Source organism: Dipodomys merriami, unplaced genomic scaffold (genome assembly GCF_024711535.1).
Source record: "Dipodomys merriami isolate MVZ:Mamm:240054 unplaced genomic scaffold, mDipMer1.0.p SCAF_36, whole genome shotgun sequence".
Taxonomy (NCBI): Eukaryota; Metazoa; Chordata; class Mammalia; order Rodentia; family Heteromyidae; genus Dipodomys; species Dipodomys merriami.
This window is the reverse complement of record NW_027205159.1, coordinates 1,956,272-1,982,109: the sequence shown is the minus strand read 5'-3', so window position 1 is coordinate 1,982,109 and position 25,838 is coordinate 1,956,272. Positions and strand designations below refer to the sequence as shown.

Sequence of the window (25,838 nt, the reverse complement as noted above, 5' to 3'; positions counted from 1 at the left end):
TTGCTTTCATTTAGCTTTAGTACATTTCCTTCTGCGTAGATCCACCCATGATACTTTGTCTTTTAATATCTAATATTTAAATTATGATTCTGCAAATGCTGGTCATTGGTTTATAATATATGTAATTGACCTATAGACAGGTCCAAAGATTAAATTATCTAAATTAATATTTATGAGGATAACTCATTAATAGTTCCTGAATATCAATATTTAAATATTTTAGATATTGCCAATAGAAGAAGAAATCTATAGCTATTTAGAATTAAGAACAAAAGGATAGGGTTTGGAGAAAGGGAATTAAATCCATGGCCTCACAATGCTAAGTATACAGTCTACCACTGAGCTACATCCCCAACCCTAACCTCTTCTCCTGTAGCATATAGTTCTGAATTAGTGACGTATCATCAGAAGAGTGACAACTGAAAAAGCATGTAACATGCTAAAATGCGTGTAACATACACATACATACACAGGGTTGTATATGCATTATTAACACATATATCTAGCCTTCTTGGTGGCTCAATCCTGCTTCTCTGTAATTGTTTTTCCACATGCACAATAACTGCACTGTACCTTAGCAAGTCTCTTATGTCCAACTTGTTAATGACCAGTACAAGTTCCCTCCCAAAGCATCTGAGGGGTAGTATCCATTAAGAAGGCAGATGAGATCAACTAGCTGACCCCAATCAGTCCTCTCTGTGGGCTGCAGGGAGGCATCTCCTGAGTATCCAACCAGACCTCATACTGAGAGTTTTCTAGCTTACCTTCATCATCTTCCCTTGGGTCTTGATAAAGATGCTACAATTCTCTATGGCTTGTGTCCTTAAATATTTCAGATTAACCTCAGAAATTGCATCACCTAAAATTTCAAAACGTTGGGGGAAATGTTTGCATTCTTTTCTTTCTGAGAGAAAAAAAAATGTATTCCCTGGCTTAATCTAGAGCTCTCTTTTCCCCAAATAGCTTAATTCATTGTAGCACTGAAGTTGCTAAGAATGCTCACACTAACACCGTTCCTAAATGTCCCATTTGGCCCCATGGTACCCTTCCTATTTACCAGAACCTATTCTGTTTTCCCTGTTGCCACAACATAAGTGCTGCTAAAAGCAAAGATAATCAGCTGCAGCTTTGTCCCAGAACTGAAGCCAGCCCATGACTCCTGTAGCCCCCAGTTCCCATGTGCAATCCAGCCTGTGGCCTCTATACCTGTGGGTTATTTGGAAGTATTATTGTTCAAGGTAAAACATACTTTATTCAGACCACCTAAGATGGTCTTCTTTTTTTAAAAAAATAAGTTTTTTATTGTGAAAATACTGTACAGAGGGGTTACAATTACATGAGCAAGGTAATGAGTACATTTCTTATCCAGCATTGTTGCCTCCTCCTCTTCTTTATATTACTGATTCTCTCTTTTCTGGCATAAATTGTTTGGAATATTTGCTATTATTTGCTATAGCTGAGACTGCTATGTTACATTCTTGATTATAATGGTACAAGGAATAATTGCTGGCAACTCTACCCAGGGAGAGTAAACGGTTTCTCCAAATTCAAAGGGGGATAGACAAATCAATATATGAGAGTCGTGTCTTTTATCTGCAGTGTTATGACTCTCTTTGGAAATTGTATCAGGAATGATGGTGGTTCAATGGAAAAAAAATATTTTTTTTCTAGCATAGAAGCCAGTTGATGAGGCTTCATGTGCTTTCTAAATGAGCATAGCATTGACCCAGTATAATAATAAAGTATGAGTGTTAGAACAAGTTTATTAATCTGTTGCTTTTGCTTTAACTTAATTTCCCATAGTCTGGGACCCTGACTAGTTAGTTCATTATCAGCAAACATTTTGAGACGTTGGTTTTCTCCTACATGATCAACTTTTGGCTAAGTGGCTATCTCTCACATTTCTGTTCTTGGACCAGGTGTGCACACAACCCAGATTTTAAATATCTAGTTGGATATATGATCCCTATCTAACGCTTGCCTGCCTTTTCTCATAGCTGTTTGCTATAGGAAAAAGAAAATAGGAAGCTTGTTTTGAGCTTAGCTTAGACAACATTTTTAGTATATATTCATTGTCTGATAGAGGAAATAGGTCATTCCTGAGACAAGGTGATCACAGGCTAACTTTGTCAGCTGACACATGGGGCTTAGTACAATGCTTAGGCCTGAGGACCTGAGCAAAAGGTTGAAAGATCCTAGGAGATAACCAGGTCTTACTTGAAAGAGTACAGTATGCCACTTACATACCCCTTTTTTTTGCAACTCACGACTTTCATTGGGGTTCCTTTAACTCTTAATGCAGTGCCCGATTTCCCAACAAGATACCCCAACACTCGGCCAATTCAGCCAGGAGTATTTATTGCTGCTGTGGCTGTACCTCACTATACCAAGACAGTGAAGAACAGCAATAATGTCAAATCGCTCAGTAAATAGCTCAATAAAGTCAAATAGCCACTCACAGGTAGCCGATCAGCAAAGAAGCAAGTTACAGAAGCTGAGATAGCAATTAGTGATTACAAAATGGTGATTATAATTCCAGTCATTCCAATAACCAAGACCATAAGTCACAAGGCAGAGTCCTTATCCCAAATCTTCCCATCAAAGAAACAAATTAGTGAAATAGTAATTACATTTTCTATAAGCAAAGTAATAAGTCCTCAAAGCAAAAACCACATTACAAATTTCTCACTTATCATACCCCAAAATCAAACCCCTTCCAGGTTTTCTGACTCTTTCTAAGATTCACTGTTATTTACCGAATTCCAGTAACCTGGTGTTTAACTCATAATTTACTCCAAGTCTTTATCTTTGGAATTTTTCCTTTTATTGACTCTCCTGGAGTTTTTCTCTACAAGGAGCTCCTGTCCTTCAAGGTTGGCCCTATTTTTACTCACTTTGCAAATTTCAGTAAATGCCAGACCTCAGTTTGTTCCATTCCTACGATCTGTACTTACTTTCTCAGGTTACCTGGGATTTGTTTGTCCCAGTTAAATTTCATTTTTTCTTAGTCTAATTAATATTCTTTGTTTAATTTAACGTGGTTCTAACACTTACCCATGCAGAACTACCAGCAGCCATAGCTTGATTGATTCTTCTTCCATGCCCAGCTTCCAGCAAACCAAACAAGAGGCTTCTTACCCAATGATAGCTCATGTTCCACACCACAATTGGTCTAGGATTAGAAATTGCCCCTAAAACTCCAAAAATAAAACTACTTTACAGGCTAACCTAAGTAAACGCATTAAATTCCTGGTGACCACATCCCACAATATTATTTTTAATAATGTTTTATTTTATTGTAAAAGTGATATACATAGGGGTTACAGCTACATAAGTAACATAATTTCTTATCGAACAGTGTTACCCCCCCTCATTTTCTCCCACTTTCCCTCCCTCAAACTCCCCTCCTCCCCCAGTTAAAAAGTTCATTTCCAACATAGTGTCTTGTGACTATCACTGCTGCAGTAGTTCACCCTTTGTCCTTTTCTAACCATTTTGAGTCCCTTTCCCTTTCCCAAATCAGATAAACGTATATACAAGATACAGGGTACCAAAATCAAAAAACAGTGATGACGGGGGAAAAAAAAAGTTGGGACGGGGGGAACTGAAAGTAAAAAGAAGTTCACACAGTACTTTAAAACACACACACACAGAGACACCACACACACACACACACACACACACACACACACACACACACACTTATTTCCCTATCCTGGGAGTTCCATCTGAAATGATGCTAATCCAACTGAATTAGCATCATTTCAGATGGCCATATGTACATAACTATCTATCTGATCAGATGGCCAACAAGGATTTTTGGTTTCTTGTGTTTTAACTTGGGAAAGGCTGCCCAGGGTTGAGGTGTAATTCTTAAGGATTTCATGACTACAACCTTGATGTTCTATAAAATTCTCTCATCCAAGTTCTTATTCAGCCTAGCCCCATTTGACCTGTGTTAGTTCAGAGTGCTTTGGATGTAAAATGCTAGTAGGTGTATTCCCTTAAACTTTCTGTAAAATGGAGGGGAAATAAACTGATTCCATCTGCATGATATTCATCTCTTGGCAAGGTCTCTACTCCAAATCTCTGGTTGTTTGCAAATAGGTTCTTAATACCTACTCACAGATCTGTACCTAGGCTAATTACATTGCAAAGACAAAATAATTTTGCAAATCTAGTCCTCAGACAATAAAAGATGTTTTAAAAGCCTCCTGCTTCACATTCTGAAAGACTGTGCATAGGAACATAGAAATTTGTTTAATCTCTCTTAAATCTTGAAGATTGCAAGACTTTCATGTTGATATTTTTTTCTACTTCCTTTTTAAGAAAAAGGTGAAGCTGAGCCAGAGAGTCCAGACAATGGCACATCAAATACATCGTAAGTCTTTTTCTTGTTTCTCTGGGAGATGTCTGTTCTTTAATAAGCCTTATAAAATGAAACTGTGCAACTATCTTGTAATGGTAGTAATCTCAATAGAAGGAAGCTGGGTTCTCTTTTCTCATGATAATGTCTTTTTAAATGCTTTTGGGTATTGATGCATTTTTAAATCTTATGCTGTAGTAGAGAGAAAGGAACCATGAAAATGTAAATGTTCCTCTTTTTAAAGTAGAAATGTAAGGAGATTTGAAGGTATGGACTTGGAGAGAAATGATGTGAGCCCTTTATTTGGCTGGAGACTGAGCACTGTCAAAACTTGCCAAACTTCTCACACATACTGAGGACATTCTTCCCGCACATCCGTGCAGCAGCTCTATTATTTAACAAGCCTGCATCTGCAGTCTTCTTCTGAATTATGTGAAAATATGATTGTAGTTGTCTTTGGAAACTCAAGATTTTGTTGGTATCTTTAAATAATGAAGCATATATCCCTACCTCTGTGTTATTGTTGTCCTCTCAGTATTCAAAGACTTCCTAAGTGTGATGAAATTATTAATTGAACACCAAATTGATGTACCAATATTTCAGTTATTTATTTATAACAAATGATTTTGCTTAGGCCTACAGAGTCAGTAACCCTTCCTTTCAAAATCACTGTTTTTGTCACTTTCAGTGAGTGACATCTGCTCTCTTATTTTAGGACGGTCTTTGTGAGAGTTTCTGTTTACGGACTGGGTGTTCTTATTACTTATTAAGCATTGAAATGCTAGTCATTAGAAATCACAGTCTGGGATATAATTTTGTGTGTTTCATTTTGTCCAAGATCTGGTTCTTAAATATTTTATAATAGGTTTGATTGTAGAGTTTGTCTTTCAAGGCACTCCCTTAAAAGTTCTGAACAGTTCCATTGTTGTAGTTTCTGATTGCATAATGAGTATGAACAGTCTTCAAAGTTAAAATATTACTAATTTTTCATTTGTTTGTGCTACAAAATATAATGGGAAAAGAGTTTTAATGCCATCTGGAGGCATTCTAGAGAACTGAAAAGGGTATAGTCACTGAAAAATGTGCTTCTTTTGAGTCACATTTAGACTGGAAATAAGGATACAGGTGGACCTGTTGCAACAATGAGAAGTACAAGTTGTTATGTTGAAAACGAACTTCACAACTTTGGTGGGGGGGGGGGCGGCAGGGGGGGAGGATGGGAAGGGATGGGAAGGGGAAACAAAGGAGGAGGCTACAATGCTTGATAAGAAATGTACTCATTATCTTGCCCATGTAATTGTAACCCCTCTGCACAGTATTTTCACAATAAAAAATGATTTAAAAAATAAATAAATAAAAAGAGACCCCCCCCCAAAAAAAGAATTTTCGCAACTCAAATATAAGCTGCTTAGAAGCAAGTTATGTTTTCACACACACACACACACACACACACACACACACACACACACACACACACACACACACACACACACACACACACACACACACACTGTCATCGTGACCAAAAATAGGAAAGAATTTCATTAGGGAAATGTAAACAGGAAGAACCAAATGAATTTTTGGGGACTAAACGGTACAACAGCAGAAATGAAAAATTTACTAGGTGGTGTTAAATGAAGACACAAGACAAATCACAAGACAAAAAATATGAATGTACTTGAATTGAGATCAACAAGAATTACTCAATGAGAAGAAATATAGAATAAATACTTTAAATGATGAGCCAAAAATTAAGTAAGTACATAACCATGGAATATACAAAATAAATTACTAGTCTTATAAAAACTCTTTGATAAAATTGAGGAAGGAAAATTACCCAATTTATTGTGTAAAGTAGTGTAACCCATACTTAAACTTTATACAAAAAGAAAATTATAACCCAGCACCTGTCATAATTGATGTAAACATTCTTATAGTATTAGCATATGTAATCCAGTAACTTGTGAAAATGTACAGTAATTTCTTATAACAAAGTGAGATATATTGCAAGAACATATTTTGGTTTAACATTGAAAAGTCAGTTAATGTAACTCACCATACTAACAGAATAAAGAAGAAATAAAGTAGGTATAGGAAAATCACTTGGAAAAATAATTCCCATACATGAATGTAAAAAAATTAATTCTTGACAAAATAGTATTTAAGGAAGGAATTTGTTTTATCTAATGATGGACTTCTATACAAGTAAATAAATGAAAACCTTAGTCCCTCAGAATGCTCAACAATAAAGCTGCAAATGTTCTTTCCTCAAATCAGGATAACAGTGTTGCCTCTAATTGTTACTTCTATTTAACATTGTGGTGGAGATTCTAGTTTGTCTCATAAGGAAAGAAAATAATATACATAAACATTGAGAGAAATGATTGTTTACAGATCAAGTCCTAACAAGCCAACAACTACTTAAATTAGAAATGTATCAACATCAACATATTAAAATGTATTATTATTGGTAATATGCAATTAAATTTCATTGAAAAATGAAATTCAAAAAACAATTACATTTTTTTCTTCTTTTGAGAAGATCTCTAGCTCATTAGCCTATTTATTAATTGGGTTGTTGAGATTTTGAGGGTTTAATTTTTTTTAAGTTTTCTGCATATCCTAGATAGTAGGCTGCTGTCTGATGCGTAGCTGGCAAAGATCTTCAACAATTCTTTTCTTTTAATTTTTTTTATTGTGAAAATACTGTACAGAGGGGTTACAATTACATGAGCAAGATAATGAGTACATTTCTTATTAAGCATTGTAGCCTCCTTCTTTGTTTCCCCTTCCCATCCCTTCCCATCTCCCCCCTCTCACCTCCCCACCTCCCCCCACACCAAAGTTGTAAAGTTCGTTTTTCCACATAATGATTTGTACATCTCATTGTTGCAATGGATCTTCAACAATTCTATTGTCTGTCTTTTTAGCTTGTTAGCTATGTCCTTAACTATACAGAAACTTTTTTGTTTGATGCAGTCCCATTTATGAAGTCTTTATTATCAAGTCCCATTTATCAAGGATCTAGTTTCCGTTCTCTGCATGTGGATATCCAGTTTTGCCAGCTTGTTAAAGGGGCTGTCTTTCTTCCAACCTATGTTTTTGCCTCCTTTATTGATAGCTGTATGTCTGGAGGTTTATTTCTGGGTCTTCTATAGCTTACAAACTTATGAGTAAATAGGTAGTATGCAAGTGTATATAAATGTATTAACTGAAATATGATAGAATCAAGTGAGACCTCAAATGCTGTAGTTTCTTAGAAAGCCAAAATCAAAGTTCAGCAAAGTAAAACACCAGTAAATAGGTACTCAAAAGGAATGGGGTGGGGCGAAGGGAAATCTATGGATTCACCACACAATCAGAAGTTCAGCAGGGCATTGTCATAGAAAACGATTCTATAGGTTGAGTGTGAAAACTGTTGTAGAAAAGCAAAGCAAAGGACCTATGTAGCCTAATAGTCGAGAAGGAGAGAGGCAATAACAGCCATATATAGTACCTGCTTTCAACACTTACTATAAAACCAAAGTAACTGAAATTATTGTGGCAGGAGAACAAACAAATCAATGGAAGAAACAGTCTAGAAATAGACCACACACATAGAATCAATTGATTTTCCCAAAAAGACACCAAAACAAATCAGTGTGGAAAGCCAAGTCTTTTCAACCAATGGTGCTGAAACAGATAAGGGGGGATGATGAAGCCTTCATATTACACAATTGAGATGGCCCAAAGACTTCAGCATCAAAACTGAGGGGGAGGGGACAGAACATGATTATTATTTTTTGAAATTCCAAGATTTAAATAAAGGTACAATGATATTATACAGAAAACACCATTGTTTTAAAAGTACATTATTTTAAAAATACAATGTGTGATATTATATTTATGAGCGATTTATGTACAAACCTTTTTGCATTAAAATCTGTGACTCTTGGTTATATAGAACATTATCTTCATAACCTTGCAATACACAAAAAGTTCTCACAGGGGTCAGAAAAATATACATCATAAAAGAAAATAATATCAAAGGCATCTGCTTCTCAAAATGAAAAGAAAGGCCACAGGCTAGGAGAATACATTTGGTATATACACCTTTGACAAATAATTTATATTCATTTTATATAGGAACTCTTGACAATTCAGTTACAAAATGACAGATATTAATTTTTTATTTTTTAATTATATTTTTTCTTTTTTGTACATTTTTATTGTAAAAATACTGTACAAGGGTTACAGATACATGAGCAAGGTAATGAATACATTTCCTATTGAGCATTGTTGCCTCCTCCTTTGTTTTTCCCCTACCATCCCTTCCCTCCCACCTCCACAACTACCCGCCTCCCCCGAAGTTCATTTTCAACATTGTGTTTTGTACATCTCATTGTTAAAATGGGTCAACCTGTATCCTTATTTAAGAATTTTGTTTTTCCCTTCCCCTCTCTGAATTAGAGAAGAGTATATACAAGATGCAGGGCATTGCCATTCAAATACAGTGAAAACAGGGGTTATACCATGGGGGAGGCACATACAAAGAAACAAAAAAATCACATGGCCCATTATAAATATGTTAGAAACAATAGCAAGAAAGAAAAAAGATATTTGTTTCCCTATCTTGGGGTTCATTTCGCTTACCATCATCTTTTTTTTTTAATTAAATTTTTTATTGTAAAAATACTGTACAGAAGGCTTACAGTTACATGAGCAAAGTCATGAATACACTTCTTATCCAGCATTGTTGCCTCCTCCTTTGTTTTTCCCCTACCATCCCTTCCCTCCCACCTCCTCAACTCCACCCGCCCCCCACACCTAAATTGTAAAGTTCGTTTTTTGACATAGCATCTTATACATCTCATTGCAATGGGTCAATCTGTATCCCTATTTAAACAATTTGTTTTTCTCTTCCTTCCCAAATTACACCAACATCAAATACAGAGAAAACAGGGTTTATACTGTGGGGGTGGGACATACAAAGCAACAAAAAAAAATCACATGGTACCTTATAAATACGTTAGACACAATAGCAAGGAAAGAAAAAAACACTTGTGTCCCTATCTTGGGGTTCATTTCGCCTAACATCATCTTATCTGACTTTTACTGCTTGTCCCATACATATACTTTGTTATTGCAACAAAGGGAATCCATGGGACCTATGTTTCTTTGGGCCTGGCTTACTTCTTTCCAAGTCTTTTCATTTCCTAACATGATGTCATTCTTTCTGATGGAGAAATAGAATTCCAGTGTGTGTGTGTGTCTCTGTGTGTGTGTGTGTGTGTGTGTGTGTGTGTGTGTGTGTGTGTGTGTGTGTGTGTGTACCACATACCACATTTTCTACTGAGGGGCATCTGGGTCAGTTCCATATCTTAGCTATGATACATAATGCTGCAATAAACATAGTTGTGCTGGTACCCTTAGCCACATAATCTTCAATAAGGGACATAAAAAAATAGAATGGGAGAAAACCTCTTCAGTACATGGTGCTGGCAAAATTGGTTAATCACCTGTAGAAAACTAAAGCTAGATCCTTATATATCACCCTGCACCAGAATCAACTCCAAATGGATCAAAGACTTTGAAGTCAAAGCAGACACCCTGAAAACATTACAGGAAGGAATAGGAGAAACCCTAGGTCTCCTTGGCACAGGCCAAGATTTTCTTAATAGAGACCCAGAAACACAACAAATCAAAGAAAGGTTGGACAGATTGGATTGTATGAAGCTGCAGAGCTTCTGCATGGCAAAGGACATAGCTAGCAAGATCAATAGAAAGCCCACGGATTGGGAGAAGATTTTCATTAGCCATACATACAATGGATAAGGGTCTCATATCTAAAATATACTTGGAACTCAAAAAATTAAATCCCCAACAACAAATCCTCAAAGAAACAACTGCCCAATTAACAAGTGGGCTAAAGACTTAAAGAGAAATTCTCTGAAGAGGAAATAAGAATGGCCAATAGACACATGAAGAAATGCTCAACCTCCCTAGCCATAAAAGAAATGCAAATCAAAACAACATTGAGATTCCACCTCACTCCAGTTAAAATGGTTATAATCAAGAACTCTAATAACAACAGATACTGGAGAGGATGTGGCCCAAAGGGAACCCTACTGCATTGTTGGTGGGAGTGTAAACTTGTTCAACAACTTTGGAAAGCAGTATGGAGATTCCTCAAAAGACTCCACATAGAGCTCCACTAAGACCCAGCAATCCCACTTTTGGGCATTTACCCAAACGATCACAAACAAGACCATACTAAGGCAACAAGCACAACTATGTTTATTACAGCATTATTTATCATAGTTAAGATATGGAACCAACCCAGATGCCCCTCAGTAGATGAATGGGTCAAGAAAATGTGGTATATATATATATATATGTGTATGTATGTATGTATGTATGTATATATATATATATATATATATATATACACACACACACAATGGAATTATATGCCTCCATCAGAAAGAATCATATCACCCCATTTGTTAGGAAATGGAAAACTACTTTATTCATAGTAGATTAAAACCAAAAATGTCTACAATATCCCTCAGCAGTTGAATGGACAAACAATTGTGGCATGTTTGTACAGTGGAATACTTCTAATGGTGTAGCAACAGGCCCATACTACAACATATATGAATCATAGAAGTAATATGTTCAGTGAAAAAAGGCAGACAAAAAAGAATGTATAATGTAGATTGGTTTTATATGAAGTCCAAGAAACAGGAAAAACTAATCTGAGGACATAGAATTTATAACAATAGTTTCTATGAGATGCTGAGAATTGAATAGGAAGGTCTGTGATAGAGCTTCTGGAGCAAGAGGAGGTTCTATATGTTATCTTGTTCTATATTACAAGGTAGCATATATTTGTTAAAACGTGTTGAATTTTACATTTAAGATTTATACACATATTGGCTTTGTGTCCCTCAAGTGGTAGAGTGCCTGCCTAGCAATTACAAGCCCTTGAGTTCAAACCATAGTACTACCAAAATAAATAAATAAGAATACGAAGTCTGTACTTTGCACTGCATATAAACTTTACCTTAATTGAAAATATAACAATAATTATATAGAAAGGATAAAATAATCATGTGACAATTTTACCCAATAGCATAACAATAACAGCATTGAAACTTCATCAGCTATAACTATTATCACTTGACATGTCCTATGCCTTCTAGCCCTCAGAAAGAAGGGTCTACTACTTCCCGTTATAGGCAAAAAGTGACTAGTTAAAGTCCCTGCATTTACAAAGCTTGAAATGACAAAGCAAGTCTCAAACACAAGATGCAGACCCTGAAAGCCAAAAGCTTACCACTATCTTATTTTACCACTATGGCTTTTCTAGAGACAATAACCTTCCCAGCAATAGCCAATGGCTAAAATAAAAGAGGAATAACCAACATAGTAGATTACCATCCATACTAGAAAAAACCCTAGAAATAGTGGCCAGAGCAAATGGAGATTCAAAGATTCTGTGGAGGCCACAATCTGACAGGATCCTAGTATATGCTTTATCCAGGTTTGCCTGCCACTGAAAGATTTGCTCTCAAGTCATGGACCAGTAACATAATAAGCATTAGACAAATCCCAAGAGAGTACCTTCTACATTTGTAGATGGCTCTTAACTGGGCAAAGCAACTGTAGCCTGAGAAAATAAAAAATAAATTAAAGAAATAGCATTACAGGCAACGTGTTAAATTCCCAGGAGAAAAAAAACAGTCCAGATAGAGAGAGAGAGAGAGAGAGAGACAGACAGACAGACAGACAGACAGACAGACAGACAGACAGACAGACAGACAGACCTATATCTATCTATCTATCTATCTATCTATATATATATATATATATAGATATATATAGATATAGATATAGATATAAATGTGTAGTAAAAGAACCGGAAGGACCTCTATGATGAAAACTTTAAGAACCTACAAAAGGAAATTAAGCAGAACTAAGGAAGTAGAAAAACCTCCCATGCTCCTGGATTAGGAGGATTAACATTGTGAAAATGGCAATACTGCCAAAAGCTATCTACAAATTCAATGTGATACCTATCAATATTCCAACCTCATTCTTCAAGGAAATAGAAGAGGCAATCCAAAACTTCATATGGAACAATAAAAGACCCCGAACAGCAAAGCCATTCATTAGCAGAAAGAACATTGCTGGAGGAATATTAATACCAAATTTCAAACTCTACTACAAAGCCATAGTAATCAGAACAGTTTGGTACTGGCACAAGAACAGTCCTGAGGACCAGTGGAATAGAACTGAAGACCCAAAAATGAACCCACAGACCTATAGCCATCTAATCTTCAATAAGGGAGCTAAAAAAAATAGAATGGAAGAAAGCCTCTTCAGTAAATGGTGCTGGCAAAATTGGTTAAACACCAGTAGAAAACTAAAGCTAGATCGTTATCTATCACCCTGCACCAGAATCAAATCCAAATGGATCAAAGACCTCAAAGTCAAAGTAGATACCCTGAAAACATTGTAGGATGGAATAGGAGAAACTCTAAAAACCTTGGCACCGGCTGAAATTTTCTTAATTAAAAACCCAGAAACACAACAAATCAAAGAAAGTACTGGAAATTAATATAAGCTCAGAATGAATTACAGTGACCCAAGAATGTATTCCTTCTTAAAAAGTGAATACTTTGAGTGTACTTATTACCAAGTAGGCACCCCATAAATCATAGTTACTGCTATCAGCCATCCCTATAGATGACCAAAACTGAACCTATTCTTTAGAAAAAAAATGAGAAACCCGGAAAAAATTAAGGATTATAAAAATAAAAATTATTAGAAAGTTTTAAAAGGTCTTCTAGTGGAACTGTAAAGAAGAAAGGCTGAGCAGCCAAGCTGCTCCAGAGATATCAACCAGAATAAACTCATCCCCAGGGCTTCAACAGGCAGGACCATTGGCAAGAAATGCTTGGCTTCACCCCTCCCCAGAGAGGACAGATGGTCTAAAGAAGGCCAATGAATTTGCCTCCACCACTGACTTCCCTTTCAAAACATCTTGGAAGACATGGGTGTCATTGACTGTTGACTGATTAAATAAAATGCACCAAACAGAGATGCTCAAAGCCACTCTCCAACCCTGGTATATAACATGTAATTCTGGGTCATGTATGAAGATGAGGTGGACAAAATGTTTCTATCAGTGAAAAATTCTCATTGAAAATGTCTATGTTCATTGTAAAACTAGCTTAGAAAATGCTAGATACAGAGAGAAAGAATACCCAGGGGAATAATTGTATGCATGCAAATCATATAAATAAATCTATCATTTATGTATGTGCATTTAGTAATAAGGTTATATAAACTGATCATATAATAGTGTTTGGAAGTTGAAAGATCAAAGCCTTTTGGAAAATTGTTAGCCCAATTTTTTTTTCCTGAGAAACCTGAATCCTCCTTAATATTTATCTTGGCTATAGCAATCTGTGTCTAAAATGATGAATTCTGGCTGATCTTTTAGCCTGTGAGGTGCCTGTCTTCTGAGACTTTTTTCTATATCTGTTGAAGTGATTAACCAGGATCCTGATAGCTAAAAAATGAGAAAACTTGTATGCAGCCTTGGCTGAAGAAAGTCAGCCAGATCCTATTTCTTTTACTCTTAGACACCAAGAATGAAAAATGAAGTAAGAAGAGTCTTATGGTTCTTTAGATCACTATGAACAAATTAGACAAGGCCATAAGGAGCATGACTTATCCATGGAGGTAAAAAGAACCTCCAAGACCAGCCTGCACGCACCAAAGACTCACTGGGCTGGGCTCGTGGACTGGGACAGTGAGGTTGTCATTTTAACCAAAGAGGAAAGTCATAATGTGTCTACTCTCAAATTAAAAGACAAGAATGTCAATAGGAAAATGCCAGAACAAGACTGCAGACATTTTCTGTCTATTTATCCCAGGCTGTAGGCCATGGTCCCAGGGATCTTATGAGAGAATCCTCTAGCAGATTTAGAGAATCTTTATTCCCCTGTCCCTTGTTTAGTTTCCCAGATTCACATGTGCTCTTTCCTTGATTTTAAGGCTCCCTCCAAATATACTTCCTTATCAACCCAAATCAGAGAGGTTCCTTAGAGGCTTGTGTTGAAATTTAGATTTTTTAATTATTTATTTATTAGTCATGGAAAAATACATGTAAGCAACCAGGTGCCTATGGCCCACACCCATAATCCTAGGTACTCAGGAAGCTTAGATCCTGAGGACAGAGGTTTGAAGCCAGCCAGGACAGGAAAGTCTGCAACACTCTTATCTCCAATAAACCACTCAGAAAAAGCTGAAAGTGACACTGTGGCTCAAGTGGAAAAGTGCCAGTCTTAAGCAAAACTCAAGGACAGTGCCCAGGCCTAGAGTTCAAGCCCCAGGATCGGCAAAAAGAAAGAGAAAAAAATAAAAATACATGTAAGATTTAAATACTAAGCAATTAGGTAAGTGTTCTGTTCTATAGCATAATGTCAATTCATATGTTTTTGCATTTATCAGCATAATGTTTCACCAGAACTCTTTTTTTATTTTAATTTCCCAAAACTGTCCCTCTACACCCACTAACCCATACCTCCCATTCCTCTCCTGTCAGTTTATGGCACCAATCTATGTAGATTACTCTAGGTGCCTCATCTAAGTACAGCATATAGTATTTCTCTGGCTGATTTCTTGTCACATAATGTCCTAAAAGCTCATAAACATCATAACATGTGTCAGAGTTTCCTTCCTTTTTGAGGTGAAATAGTATTTTGTTGTGTGCCTATAGACTGTCCCTGACTTGAAAGAGTTTCTTTTTTTTTTTTCAATTTTGTTTTTGGGTCCGGTCGTGGGGCCTGAACTCTGGGCCTGGGTGCTGTCCCTCAGCTCTTCAGCTCAATGCTAGCACTCTACCACTTGAGCCACAGCGTCACTTCTGGCTTTTTCCTTTGTGCTTATGTGGTGCTGAGGAATTGAACCCAGGGCCTCATGCATGCAAGGCAAGCACTCTACCACTGAGCCACCTTCCCAGCCCATGAAAGAGTTTCTACTTACAAGTTTTAGACTTCAAGATGGTGTGTAAATGATAAGCATTCAGTAGAAACTGTACTTAGACTTTTAAGTTCAGATCTTATCCTGGGCAAGTGACAGGTGATAGGACTCTCTCTCACATGTTCAGCAGTGACAGCAAGTCTCTGTTCCCATCACAGGGGAAACAATCAACGTTAGTGTGCTGTGTTTCTAAGCTTAGATATCCAGTAGGTTGGGGGAATTTAATGTATGGTTCACTTTTGGCATTTTCAATCCAAGACATGCCTATCAGGCTTTAATTTCATTTTAAGTCAGGGAGCATTCATATACCACATTTTGTTTATTCATCTGTCCATGGACACTTGGGCTACTCCCACCTCTTGGCTCCTTTGTATAATGCTATTATGAAATGAGAGTGCAGATGTCTCTTCAGTTCCCTGCTTTAAATTCTTAGGGGTAATATCCCAACGTTTTTGAATCTAACCTATCTGAACAGAAATACATTTTACATCATCTCCTGTGTGAGTGTGTTGCTAAAAGTAAAGTGTTATAAACACAATTGAACTTTTTGTTCTTATTTCCTATTTTTAAATACAGGTCATAGGCACACAAATACACCTTTATCAGCCACAGCTCACCAAACACAATATAGGTACTGACCAACTATTATGGTGCTGTGTTTCAAAGGAGTGAGGAAAGGAAAGAAATTCATATGGGTCGGGTCCTTGGTTACTGATCACATCAGTCTGCCAGTGGCTTTGGCAGCTGTGTAGACAAGGAAACCAATAAAAGAGCTTCTCCAAAGTTTTGCAGCCAGCAAGTCTGTTTGCACTCAAGCCTAATCTCTAGCCTACACTGCCAGGATGTAATGGCTTCCTGCAGTACTCCCCCAGAAGACCTTGGAGCATGCTAGTAGAACCTACAAAAGCAAAAGACTGACAACTCAAAATCTTAGGACCCAATCACAGGCTCAAGATGTAGCTGTTTAGGGTCTGTGTCATAGGAAAAGGAAAATTTTCAGTGACTCCTAATTAGGCCACATATACAACTGATTCACTTAATCACTTTTGATGAATGTGGACAGTTTGGAAGGAAGCTTGGCACCTGTGCAATGAGTTCTTTCAGTTCACAGAGACATTAACTAATAACCCTCAGCTGTTCTGTATTCACTGTAGCCTTTGCAGATGGAGACATTCTTCTCAGAAGGCATTTGGTCTGTGGAAGAGTGTGGCTTATATTACCATGTTTATTGGTTGCAGTGGATGATCAATAATTATTACTTGACATTAACACACTGGTTATACTTTTTCCTGGTACATTATTGTCTTTCCTAAAGTGTTGCCATGCTCTTTTGTCTGAACCTTTCCCAGCATTTACAACCTAGCACTTTTTTAGTAGAAAAGTATTGATAGTAAATAAATGAATCAATGCAGGGACAGTTTTTCAATATATTGACTGTACATTATATCCACATTTCAGAAATACCATTAGGTAGTTCTTTCTCTTCTACAGATTCTGATTAAGACAGAAAGCTTCTAAATGCAAAGCTTACAAACTTGCAAGCTGAATTCCCCAATGCCTCTGATCACAGATTCTCTTTGCACCCTCCTGATACCATAGGATACTACTTTCCATTACAACAGTCCAATAAGGTATTTTCTTACAACACCACATCTTGTGTTCCAAAAGGGCAAAACAGGGTCTTAGGAAAGTGAGTTGGCTCAGAGAGGTTTCACAGTCTGCAACATCAGAGCCAAGAACCCAGCTAGTCACCCTGCACCAGAGCCACTTTGAGGTTTGTGGCCTGGCACAGAGAACCCATGTGGTGAAAGAGGTGTTAAGGAAGAGATCCCATTTTTAACAAAGAGCAGAAAGTCCTAAAAGCCCTTTCCTCCTTCCCTATTGACAGGAGAATTGCCTCCCAAACAGCCAGGGAGTGGGCAAGGAAACATGGCTACAGATGCGGGTACCTGTGCTGTTTCTTCACAGTGGTGTGAAGGAATGGCCAAGCTAGAGTCTGGAATTCATCGGGCAATCCAACTGGCAGAAGTAAAATGACAGCTTTCCAGTCTCAACCCACCTGCTCACCTCAGAGGGCCTCTGCTGCCCGCAAGGGTGTAGTGAAGCTGTGTTCACATGGTCCTAACTGAAGCATGTGAAGTATGTTCACTTTGGCCTCCAAGGTTCTGCCACAGAGAATTCCACCTTCTGCCTTTAGCTTCTTAAACTGACTGAAATAGCCAAAGGGACAGAAAGGATAAAAGCAGGTGACCATATTTTCACACATGCACACATTTATCTTTTTTTTAACAAAAGGCTATTCCTGCTTTAAAAATAAGGATCTTGTGGAATTTCAGGCATTTGGCTCAAACAGTACAGGTGCTGGCATGCCATGATCAAGCAGTAGCAATGCTAAATGCTAACTGGATGCCATGCTGTGTACTAAATGCCTTATAAAATTTGGATAATTATATGAGATAATTATGCAGGAAACAAGTATAAACTGAAACAGAGGATCACACTTTACATGTGTCAACTCTTGAATCTTCATTGCAACTCACAAGAGTAAACAATAGAATTTCCCATCTTATAACTCAAGCTATATGACCCAACACAGAGCTAGCTACATGACCATGCTAGGATATTACCATAGAGATGTCTGACTCACAAGTACTATTTTTCAGATTGCCTCAGACCACAGAATTGCATTAGAAGCACAAATAAACAAATGATATCTGAGGTTGTCAGATGCCAAATGCTGCAGTTTGTATGTGGTTTAGCGGTGATGGATGATGACAGTGGAGCCTAGTAGAAGGTTATTAGGTCCTTGGAAAGTTGTTAGTGCTAGATGATGTGGTCCTCATTCACAAAATTTACTGAGTACTTCCTGTATGCTGAGCACTGTTCTGAGCCTTTTACTGAGCCTTTTACTCATATCATTTATATGTGGTGTAACTCACATAACTGTCTGGAATAATTATCCCCATTCTCAGATAAAGCATATATGCACAGAGAAGTTAAGGATTTTGACCAGTACCACCCAACTGGAGTTTGTGATAGAGATAGGATGTGAACTCATTTGGCTCCTGTGCCCATGCTTTTAACCACACTATTATAGATCCTCCATTTTGGGTATTGGGCTTCAAAATATTGCTGAGATAATGCAATTTAATGTTTCTTTAAATACCAGGACAGCATTTCCAAATTATGTATTAACCCAGGGCTTCCTTAACTGTTCAAAACTATACTTGAATTAGTAGTTAATGTAATATCTTTATCTTCCCTTTAAATGTCAGAAGCACAATGGTATTTTTATCTTTTCTTTCAAAATATCCAAGAAGTGATCCTTTTCTTACTTTTTCTAGTACATTTGAATTCTGGTTTTCTCTCATAATCACTGTTACTAATCATGCTAAATTGCCTCCAAATGAGAACTAAGCAGAGAAAACTGTTTCACTGCCCTTTAAAACACTAAATTTGGTGTTCAACGTTTGAAGAAAAATAAGTAGTTTAAATGAGCACTTGCATGGTTTCGTGACTGCTCTGGGATTCCATATTGCCTTAGGACAGCAGGGGCTGCCAAGGGACCTGCACTCTGAGGCAGACTTCTCCGGTATCAGGGTATGGCCTGACTCTGGAGAGCTTTCAGGAAAGTGTGATGGGTCAAAATGAAGCAAAAGGGATGTTGCCCAGATCATCACACTGGCCAGAAGGCATTCAGTGTAGGAATGGAAATTTCTCTTCTCCCATGACTTGTAAATAGATGTCTTTGTGGTTGTTTTAATTCCTCCTCTTCAACTTCCAAAGTAGAGTTGCCAAATAAAATACAAGACACCCAGTTAAATTTGAATTTCAGAGAAAAACAAGGAATCATTTTTTTAGCGTTATGTCCTATGCAATATTTTGGACATCCTTGTACTGAAAGATTGTTTACATGAAACTCAAATGTAACCAGGTGCCCTGTTATTTTCATTTACAAATTCTGACACCTCTACCAAACACCACACAGACTGTAGGTCCAGTTGGTCTGCCAAGTCATAACTAATCAAAGAACAGAAGATAGACAAGGAAAAGGAGAGGAGGTAGAGAAAATGGCAGAAAGAGAGGAAAATAAAAATGAATCCTGGCCAGCTGCCAAGTCAAACAACTAAATTTTGCAAGAAAGGAATCCTGAAACTGAGGCCACAGGATGGAAAACGTCTGCTTCACAGAAGCTTTAGCCTGAGTGTTGCCCCCTCCCCTCCAAAGCAGAGGTTCACATAGCATCTGAATACTGAAGCACATCTAGGAATGGAAAGATTTGGAATGTGACAGTTCCTACCTTTGGAACTTCGTTAGAATGCCCCAATTGTTTAATTGCAAGGAAGAATCCTCCTCCCCTCCCCCCTCCCCCCCCCCCCCCCCGACGGTTTGGGAATTGGATATCAAAGAACGCTGCCTAAATTCAGTTTATTCTCCTAAGACGCCTTTGAAACTCCATGGATAACCTTTTGTTTGTTTTGTACTGATAGTGAGAGGAATTTAGCCCTGTTTTTTTTTTTTTTTTAAATTCAGCTGTGAAGCATGAAGATGGCTTTTTTAAGTTAAAAATACTGACAGCTTGAAGACGGATTTGTTTTTCTTTAATCTCTAACCAGACAAATTACTATAAGGAAGAAGCCTTTTGCCTTCATCATGGACATGTTACAAATGTGACCATTCTGTAGGACATGGCTTTTTAACAGTGGATAAAGGAAAGGGAAAACAAAAAAGCACTTTGGAATTTTTAGCATGTTGTTACAGACAAGTTTACTAGTTTTTGACTTGCTCTAAGCCACAGCTGGATCAAGCCTTCAATGGGGTAAGAATATTTTTGTATTACTGTTATATCTTGACTATTTCAAGTGTAAGACTGTAGTCTGAGGGAGAGGCAACATTGGGGAAGGTGGCCGGGGAGGCTTGTACTGTCTTTGGATGATGCTAATGTTGAATGTCCTGTAATGAAAGGGCATGTGCGCTCTGCCCCTGCTGTGAACTAAAGCATCCAGCCCCTGATGTTAGAATTGTTGGAGCAGGGACTGAATCATATTTCCATTTTGGTCAAAAGAAAAATTGATATTTTTTAAAAGTATTTAAAGAGCTGTGCTTGTGACTTCCTTTAAAAACCAAGCAGCTGTATAGGCTCTCATTTTAGTAGATGTTTACATTGTCCATGCCATAGCTTAAAAATGCATAAATAAATAAATCTGGGTGCCAGTTAATGGCTCATGCCTGTAACCTAGTGCTCAGAAGGCTGAAATCTGAGGATCGTGGTTCAAAGCCAGCCCAGGCAGGGAAGTCAATGAGACTCATATATCCAATAAACTACCCTAAAAAAAAATCCAGATGTAGTGCTATGGCTCAAGTGGCAGAGTGCTAGCTGGCCTTGAGCAAAAGCAGTTCAGGGACAACATCCAGGCCCTGAATTTAAGCCCCAGGACTGGCACACATGTGTGAATGATACAAGGAATGTCCTGACCAAATTGATTACAAATCAGCCTGATAATTATCTTTTGAATTAATGATATATAAACAATTATTTGCTTTTTCTTTCCTCTATGCTTCATTTTGCAACTTAATGGCTCTTTTATAAGGTACATGGAGGGACTGGTCAAATAAAAACAATGGTATTCTGCATATTTCCCATTTAAGAGTCTTCAAAGAATCCCAAAGCCAGCCTCTTTCCAGAAAACCAGAGATGTCCCTCTAGAGTAGGCAGCTGTGGAAACCCACTGAGAAGGCACAAGGCGCCACATCAGCCTACTTGTGGCAGCCAGCTTAGAAGCAAGTGTCATTTTGATAGGATAAATATCCAAAGGGAATTATCAGGTTGTATAAACAATGGGATCAATAAATATGGTGAATTCAAGTATCCTATCAATATAACTTACTTTTATAACCCAGTCTCTTGATGGATTCATAGCCTGGGTGTGTATCAGTGGATATTCAAAATATTAATAAATCAAGTCAGGTGCTGGTAGCTTATGCCTATAATCCTGGAATTAGGAATTTAACTCAGTGGAAGAGCACTTGCCTGGCAAGTACAAGGACCTGAGTTGGGTCTTCAGCTGTGGAGGGTCGGGTGGGAAGCTATAAAAGACTCTCCCCAAAATAATAATAAGGCAACATGCCTATAATCCTATTCAGGAGGCTGAGATCTGGAAAATTGAGATTTTCAAAGCCAAACTGGTTACAAGAGTCCACAAGATTCTCATATCTCCAAAATGACTAGTAAAAAAGCTGAGCTGGAGGTGTGGGTCAACTGGTAGAGTAGCAGGCAAGCAAGAAAGCAAGCAGAACAAGTGCAAGGTCCTGAGTTCAAACCCCAGTACACATAAATATGTATATATATATATATATGTATTTGTATATACATATATGTATATATATGGCATGTTATTAAAGCTGGACGGGGCAGCACATACCTGTTATCACAATTATTTGGGAGGCTGAGGCAGGTGGATCGTTGAAGCCCAGGAATTAAGAGACCAGCCTGGGAATCATAGCAAAACACTATTTTCTTTTTTAAAAAAAAATCTTAAGTATTTGTACAAAGGAGTTGCCATTTAACAAAGCAGTTTATGAATATAATATATCTTGATCAATGTCACCCCTTTGAAAATTCTTACCCATCTCTCCCCTTTCTAATTTTGTAGGATACACATTGTATTCATGACTGCATTCTCCCTCTCTTCATTCTTCTACTCTTTTCTCCTTGCCCCTACTTACCTCTTTCAAATTACCACTTTCTGGAGTTTTACTTTGCTTTTGATTTTGGCTTTCTAAGGAATTACACTATTTGGGATGTAACATAGTTCAGTTAACACTTTTGTATGCACTTGTATACCATTCAGTGTATTTACTTATAAGTTTATAAGCTAAAGCTAGTTTCTACATATAAAAGAAAACATGCATCATTTGTCTCTCTTGACCTGACTTACTTCACTTAACATAATTTTTCCAGGTCTTTTCATTTCTTTACTACTGGTACAATATCATTCTTTCTAATGGATGAGTAAACCCATTGTGTTTATATACCACATTTTCTTGATTCATTCATCCATTGAGAGATATCTGGGCTGCTGATTCTATACCTTGGATATGGTGACTAATGCTGCAGTAAACATAGTTGTGCTAGTGGCTTTACTACATCCTGCTTTGTAATCTTTGGGGTAAATGCCCAGGAGAGGAATTGCTGGATCATAGCATAATTCTATGTTTAATTTTTTTGAGAAACCTCCACACTGATTTTCAGTGGTTGAACAAGTTTACATTCCCACCAACAGCATTCTGTTTTGGCCTCATACTTTACCAGCATCTGTTATCACAAAACATCATCCTAAAAACATAAATAAATAAATTAGACCCCAAACCTAAATTAACACCTGTATCACTGAAGAAATTCAAAATGAAGATTCTGAGCCCTTCTACTAGGCATTCTTACTCAGTGATTGAATTTGGTCTAGCAATGTGTATTTTTAAACTTTCCCAAATGATTTTGGAACTTGGTCAGATTAGGAAATTTTCATTGCCCCAACTGAATCACTCATTTCAGTCATGCACTTTTTTTTTAAATAATTAAGAGCAATATATATCCCTAAAGTGCACTTGGAACAACATTCTAAATTTCCTTTTTATTTTTTCAGCTTCAACTTTTCCTAGCTTGTTCCATGCCTGCTTCTTCACCATCTCAAAGGAAGAAATTCCTGATCCATTTCACCTCTGGTGCTCTTGACCTCTTTCTTCCCCTCCCCAGTCTAAGCCTGTTTCTTGGAGGTTTCTTAAATATTCTTCCTACTTATACCCATATTTTCCCAGACAAAATGAAAACAGCCACACATTTCAACTGCTGTGTATTAAAGCTTTTTGTTCCTACATGAAAGACCTAGGGTAGACTAGCTTTATAAGGATGGGAGATTTACTTGGCTAATGGGCACAGTGCTGGCATCAAGTATGCTCTGAGGAAGACCTATAGCATATGGCAGGAATACATGGAGGAGAATGTGATCCAAATGGCCAGGCAGGAAGCAGACAGAGTCCAGGCTTAGGCTTTTATAACAACTCACACTCACTCCAAGAGACAAGGATTTATTTGCAAAGGCTATGCCCCTCATGACCTAAGGACCTCCCACTAGGTCAAGCTTCTTAAAGATTCCATCATTTACCAGAAGCTCTACTCTGGGTTCTAAGCCTTCAGCAAATGGATCTTTATGAGGACAAGAAAACATCCAAACCATAGTGCACTATAACTACAGTAGACTTTCTTCAAGGGATATGTATCTCCAAGTGAATTGCCTGATACCACACATCAAACGAAACATACTGTGATTTTTTTCCCTGTATATATGTGTGTGTTGTGTGTATGTGTATATGTATGTTAAAGCTTAACTTGTAAATTAGGCCCAGGAAGAGACTAACACCACTAATAACAGAATAATTATAACAATCTAATTAAAATTATATGAATGTGATCAGCCTCTCCAAAAATATTGTACATAAAATATTTATCATACATAATCCATGCTAACTACTAAGTGACTAACAGGCAGGTAACTCTCATAGTTTGGATATGGTGGAAAAATGAATGATTCTTCTCCCAGGTGGGATGGAGCAAAATGACATAAAATTTTATCACACTACTCAGAAATTTGCATAACTTAAAATTTATGAAATGTTTTTCTAAAAGTTCCCGTTTAGTATTTTTGGACTTTGGCCTTAATTAACTCAAAACTGCAGAAGACAAAGTCATGAGTTTCTAACATCTATATTCTTGGTGGGCCTTGTGACTTATTTCTGACTAAGCCAAACCAGTGACTCTTTTTGGTTCTTAGCTTCTTTGATCTCTTTACAACATGGGATGCACCCTTCAAACCTTGATCAAGACTTCTTTGTGCCATCTATTTCTGGCTGCAATCTTACTACATTCTCTTGGCATTCTTACCAGGGTGGGATCTTCTTAAAATAGTATTTTCATGTAATCTATTCACAGAAAAACAGCTGTAGCTGGCAACAGTGGCTCATGCGTATAATCCTAGCTACTCAGGAGGCTAACAGCTGATGATTGCAGTTCAAAGCTAGCCAAAGCAGAAAAGTCCACAAGACTCTTAACTCAGTTAACCACCCAAAAGACAAAAGTGGAGCTGTAGCTCAAGTAGTAGAGTGCTAGACTCAAGCAAAAAAGCTAAGGGACAGCACCCAGGCCCTAAGTTCAAGTGTCGGTACTGGGAGGAAAAAAAAACAAAATCAAATGTAAGAATACAAGCCTGTTTTTTACCTCATGAGTTTTTTCAGTTGTATTTTATGGTGAAGCAAAAGTTACAATGCTAACTGATATGACAATAAGCATACATAGATGACTTAGGACCTCTATTTTTAAAGAGTAGAAAATATAAAGGGAGCTTACCCATTTCACTCAGAGTAGTAACACATGAAAAGCAAAATATTTAGCCCAACTTTGTATTGTTTAGGAAACAATATAAAGTAATTTACTCAACAGCATTATAAATCGAAATACAATAGAATTGTACAAAACTATGCAAGTAACCCACAGAAAAGCAAAAAAAAAGAGTGAGAAACAAAAGAAAATAAAGAATAAAATTACAAACTTAAATCCTAACATATTAATAATTATTTTTAATGTAAAGAACCTAAAATATGTTGATTAAAAGAGATTTGTCGGATGCATTAATGCTGATGTAGCAGTTGGAATTCATAGACAACTTCAAACTGAATTTAAATTTCACACCTTTACTCAAAATGAACCATAGACTTAAAATATAAATAAAATTATGAAGCTTGTCAGCATAAGACAGAATAGAGAAAACATTAGACCTTATTGGAATTGGAAACCACTTCCTGAATACAATCCAGTAGCTCAGCAGATAAAAGCAAATGAGATTATATCAAGCTAAAAAGCTTCTGCACAGCAAAGGCAGAAAAGGAAACTACAATGAAAAGGCAACCTACAAAATGGAAAAAAATCTTTACCAACTATACATTCTACAAGACACTAATAACCAGATTACATAGGGAGCCTAACACATTAAAACACCCAAGAATCAATAGCCCAATTAAAAATGGGCAAAGAGCTAAACAGACACTTCTCAAAAGAAATAATTATAGTTAATAAATACGTGAAGAAATATTCAACATTTCTGGCCATAAAGGCAATTCAAATCAAAATAATATGGAGATACCATCTTATTCCAGTGAGAATGGCCATATCAAGAAAACAAACAAAACAAATGTTTATGCAAGTAGTAATTTGTATTCCTACTGTCAATGGGAATACAAATTAGTATAACCACTATGGAAGTCAGTATGAAGGTTTCTCAAAAAATTGAAAGAATTATCCTATGATGCAGCAAAACACCATTTGGGCATTTATTCAAAAGGATTGTAAGTTAGGATATAATTACCGCACCTGTACACCCATAATTTG

At 37.1% G+C, this 25,838-nt stretch overlaps 1 protein-coding gene across 6 annotated transcripts in view; it reads left to right on the top strand.

Annotated features, from left to right (window-relative positions):
* Positions 1 to 25,838, top strand: part of Aff3 (ALF transcription elongation factor 3) — a 579,697-nt gene that overhangs the window by 397,423 nt on the left and 156,436 nt on the right. For all 6 annotated transcript variants that reach the window (XM_069988533.1, XM_069988537.1, XM_069988535.1 and 3 more), the window contains one exon: positions 4,330 to 4,381. In XM_069988533.1, the coding sequence (XP_069844634.1) occupies positions 4,330 to 4,381 (52 nt within the window). The remainder of the gene's footprint in view (positions 1 to 4,329; positions 4,382 to 25,838) is intronic.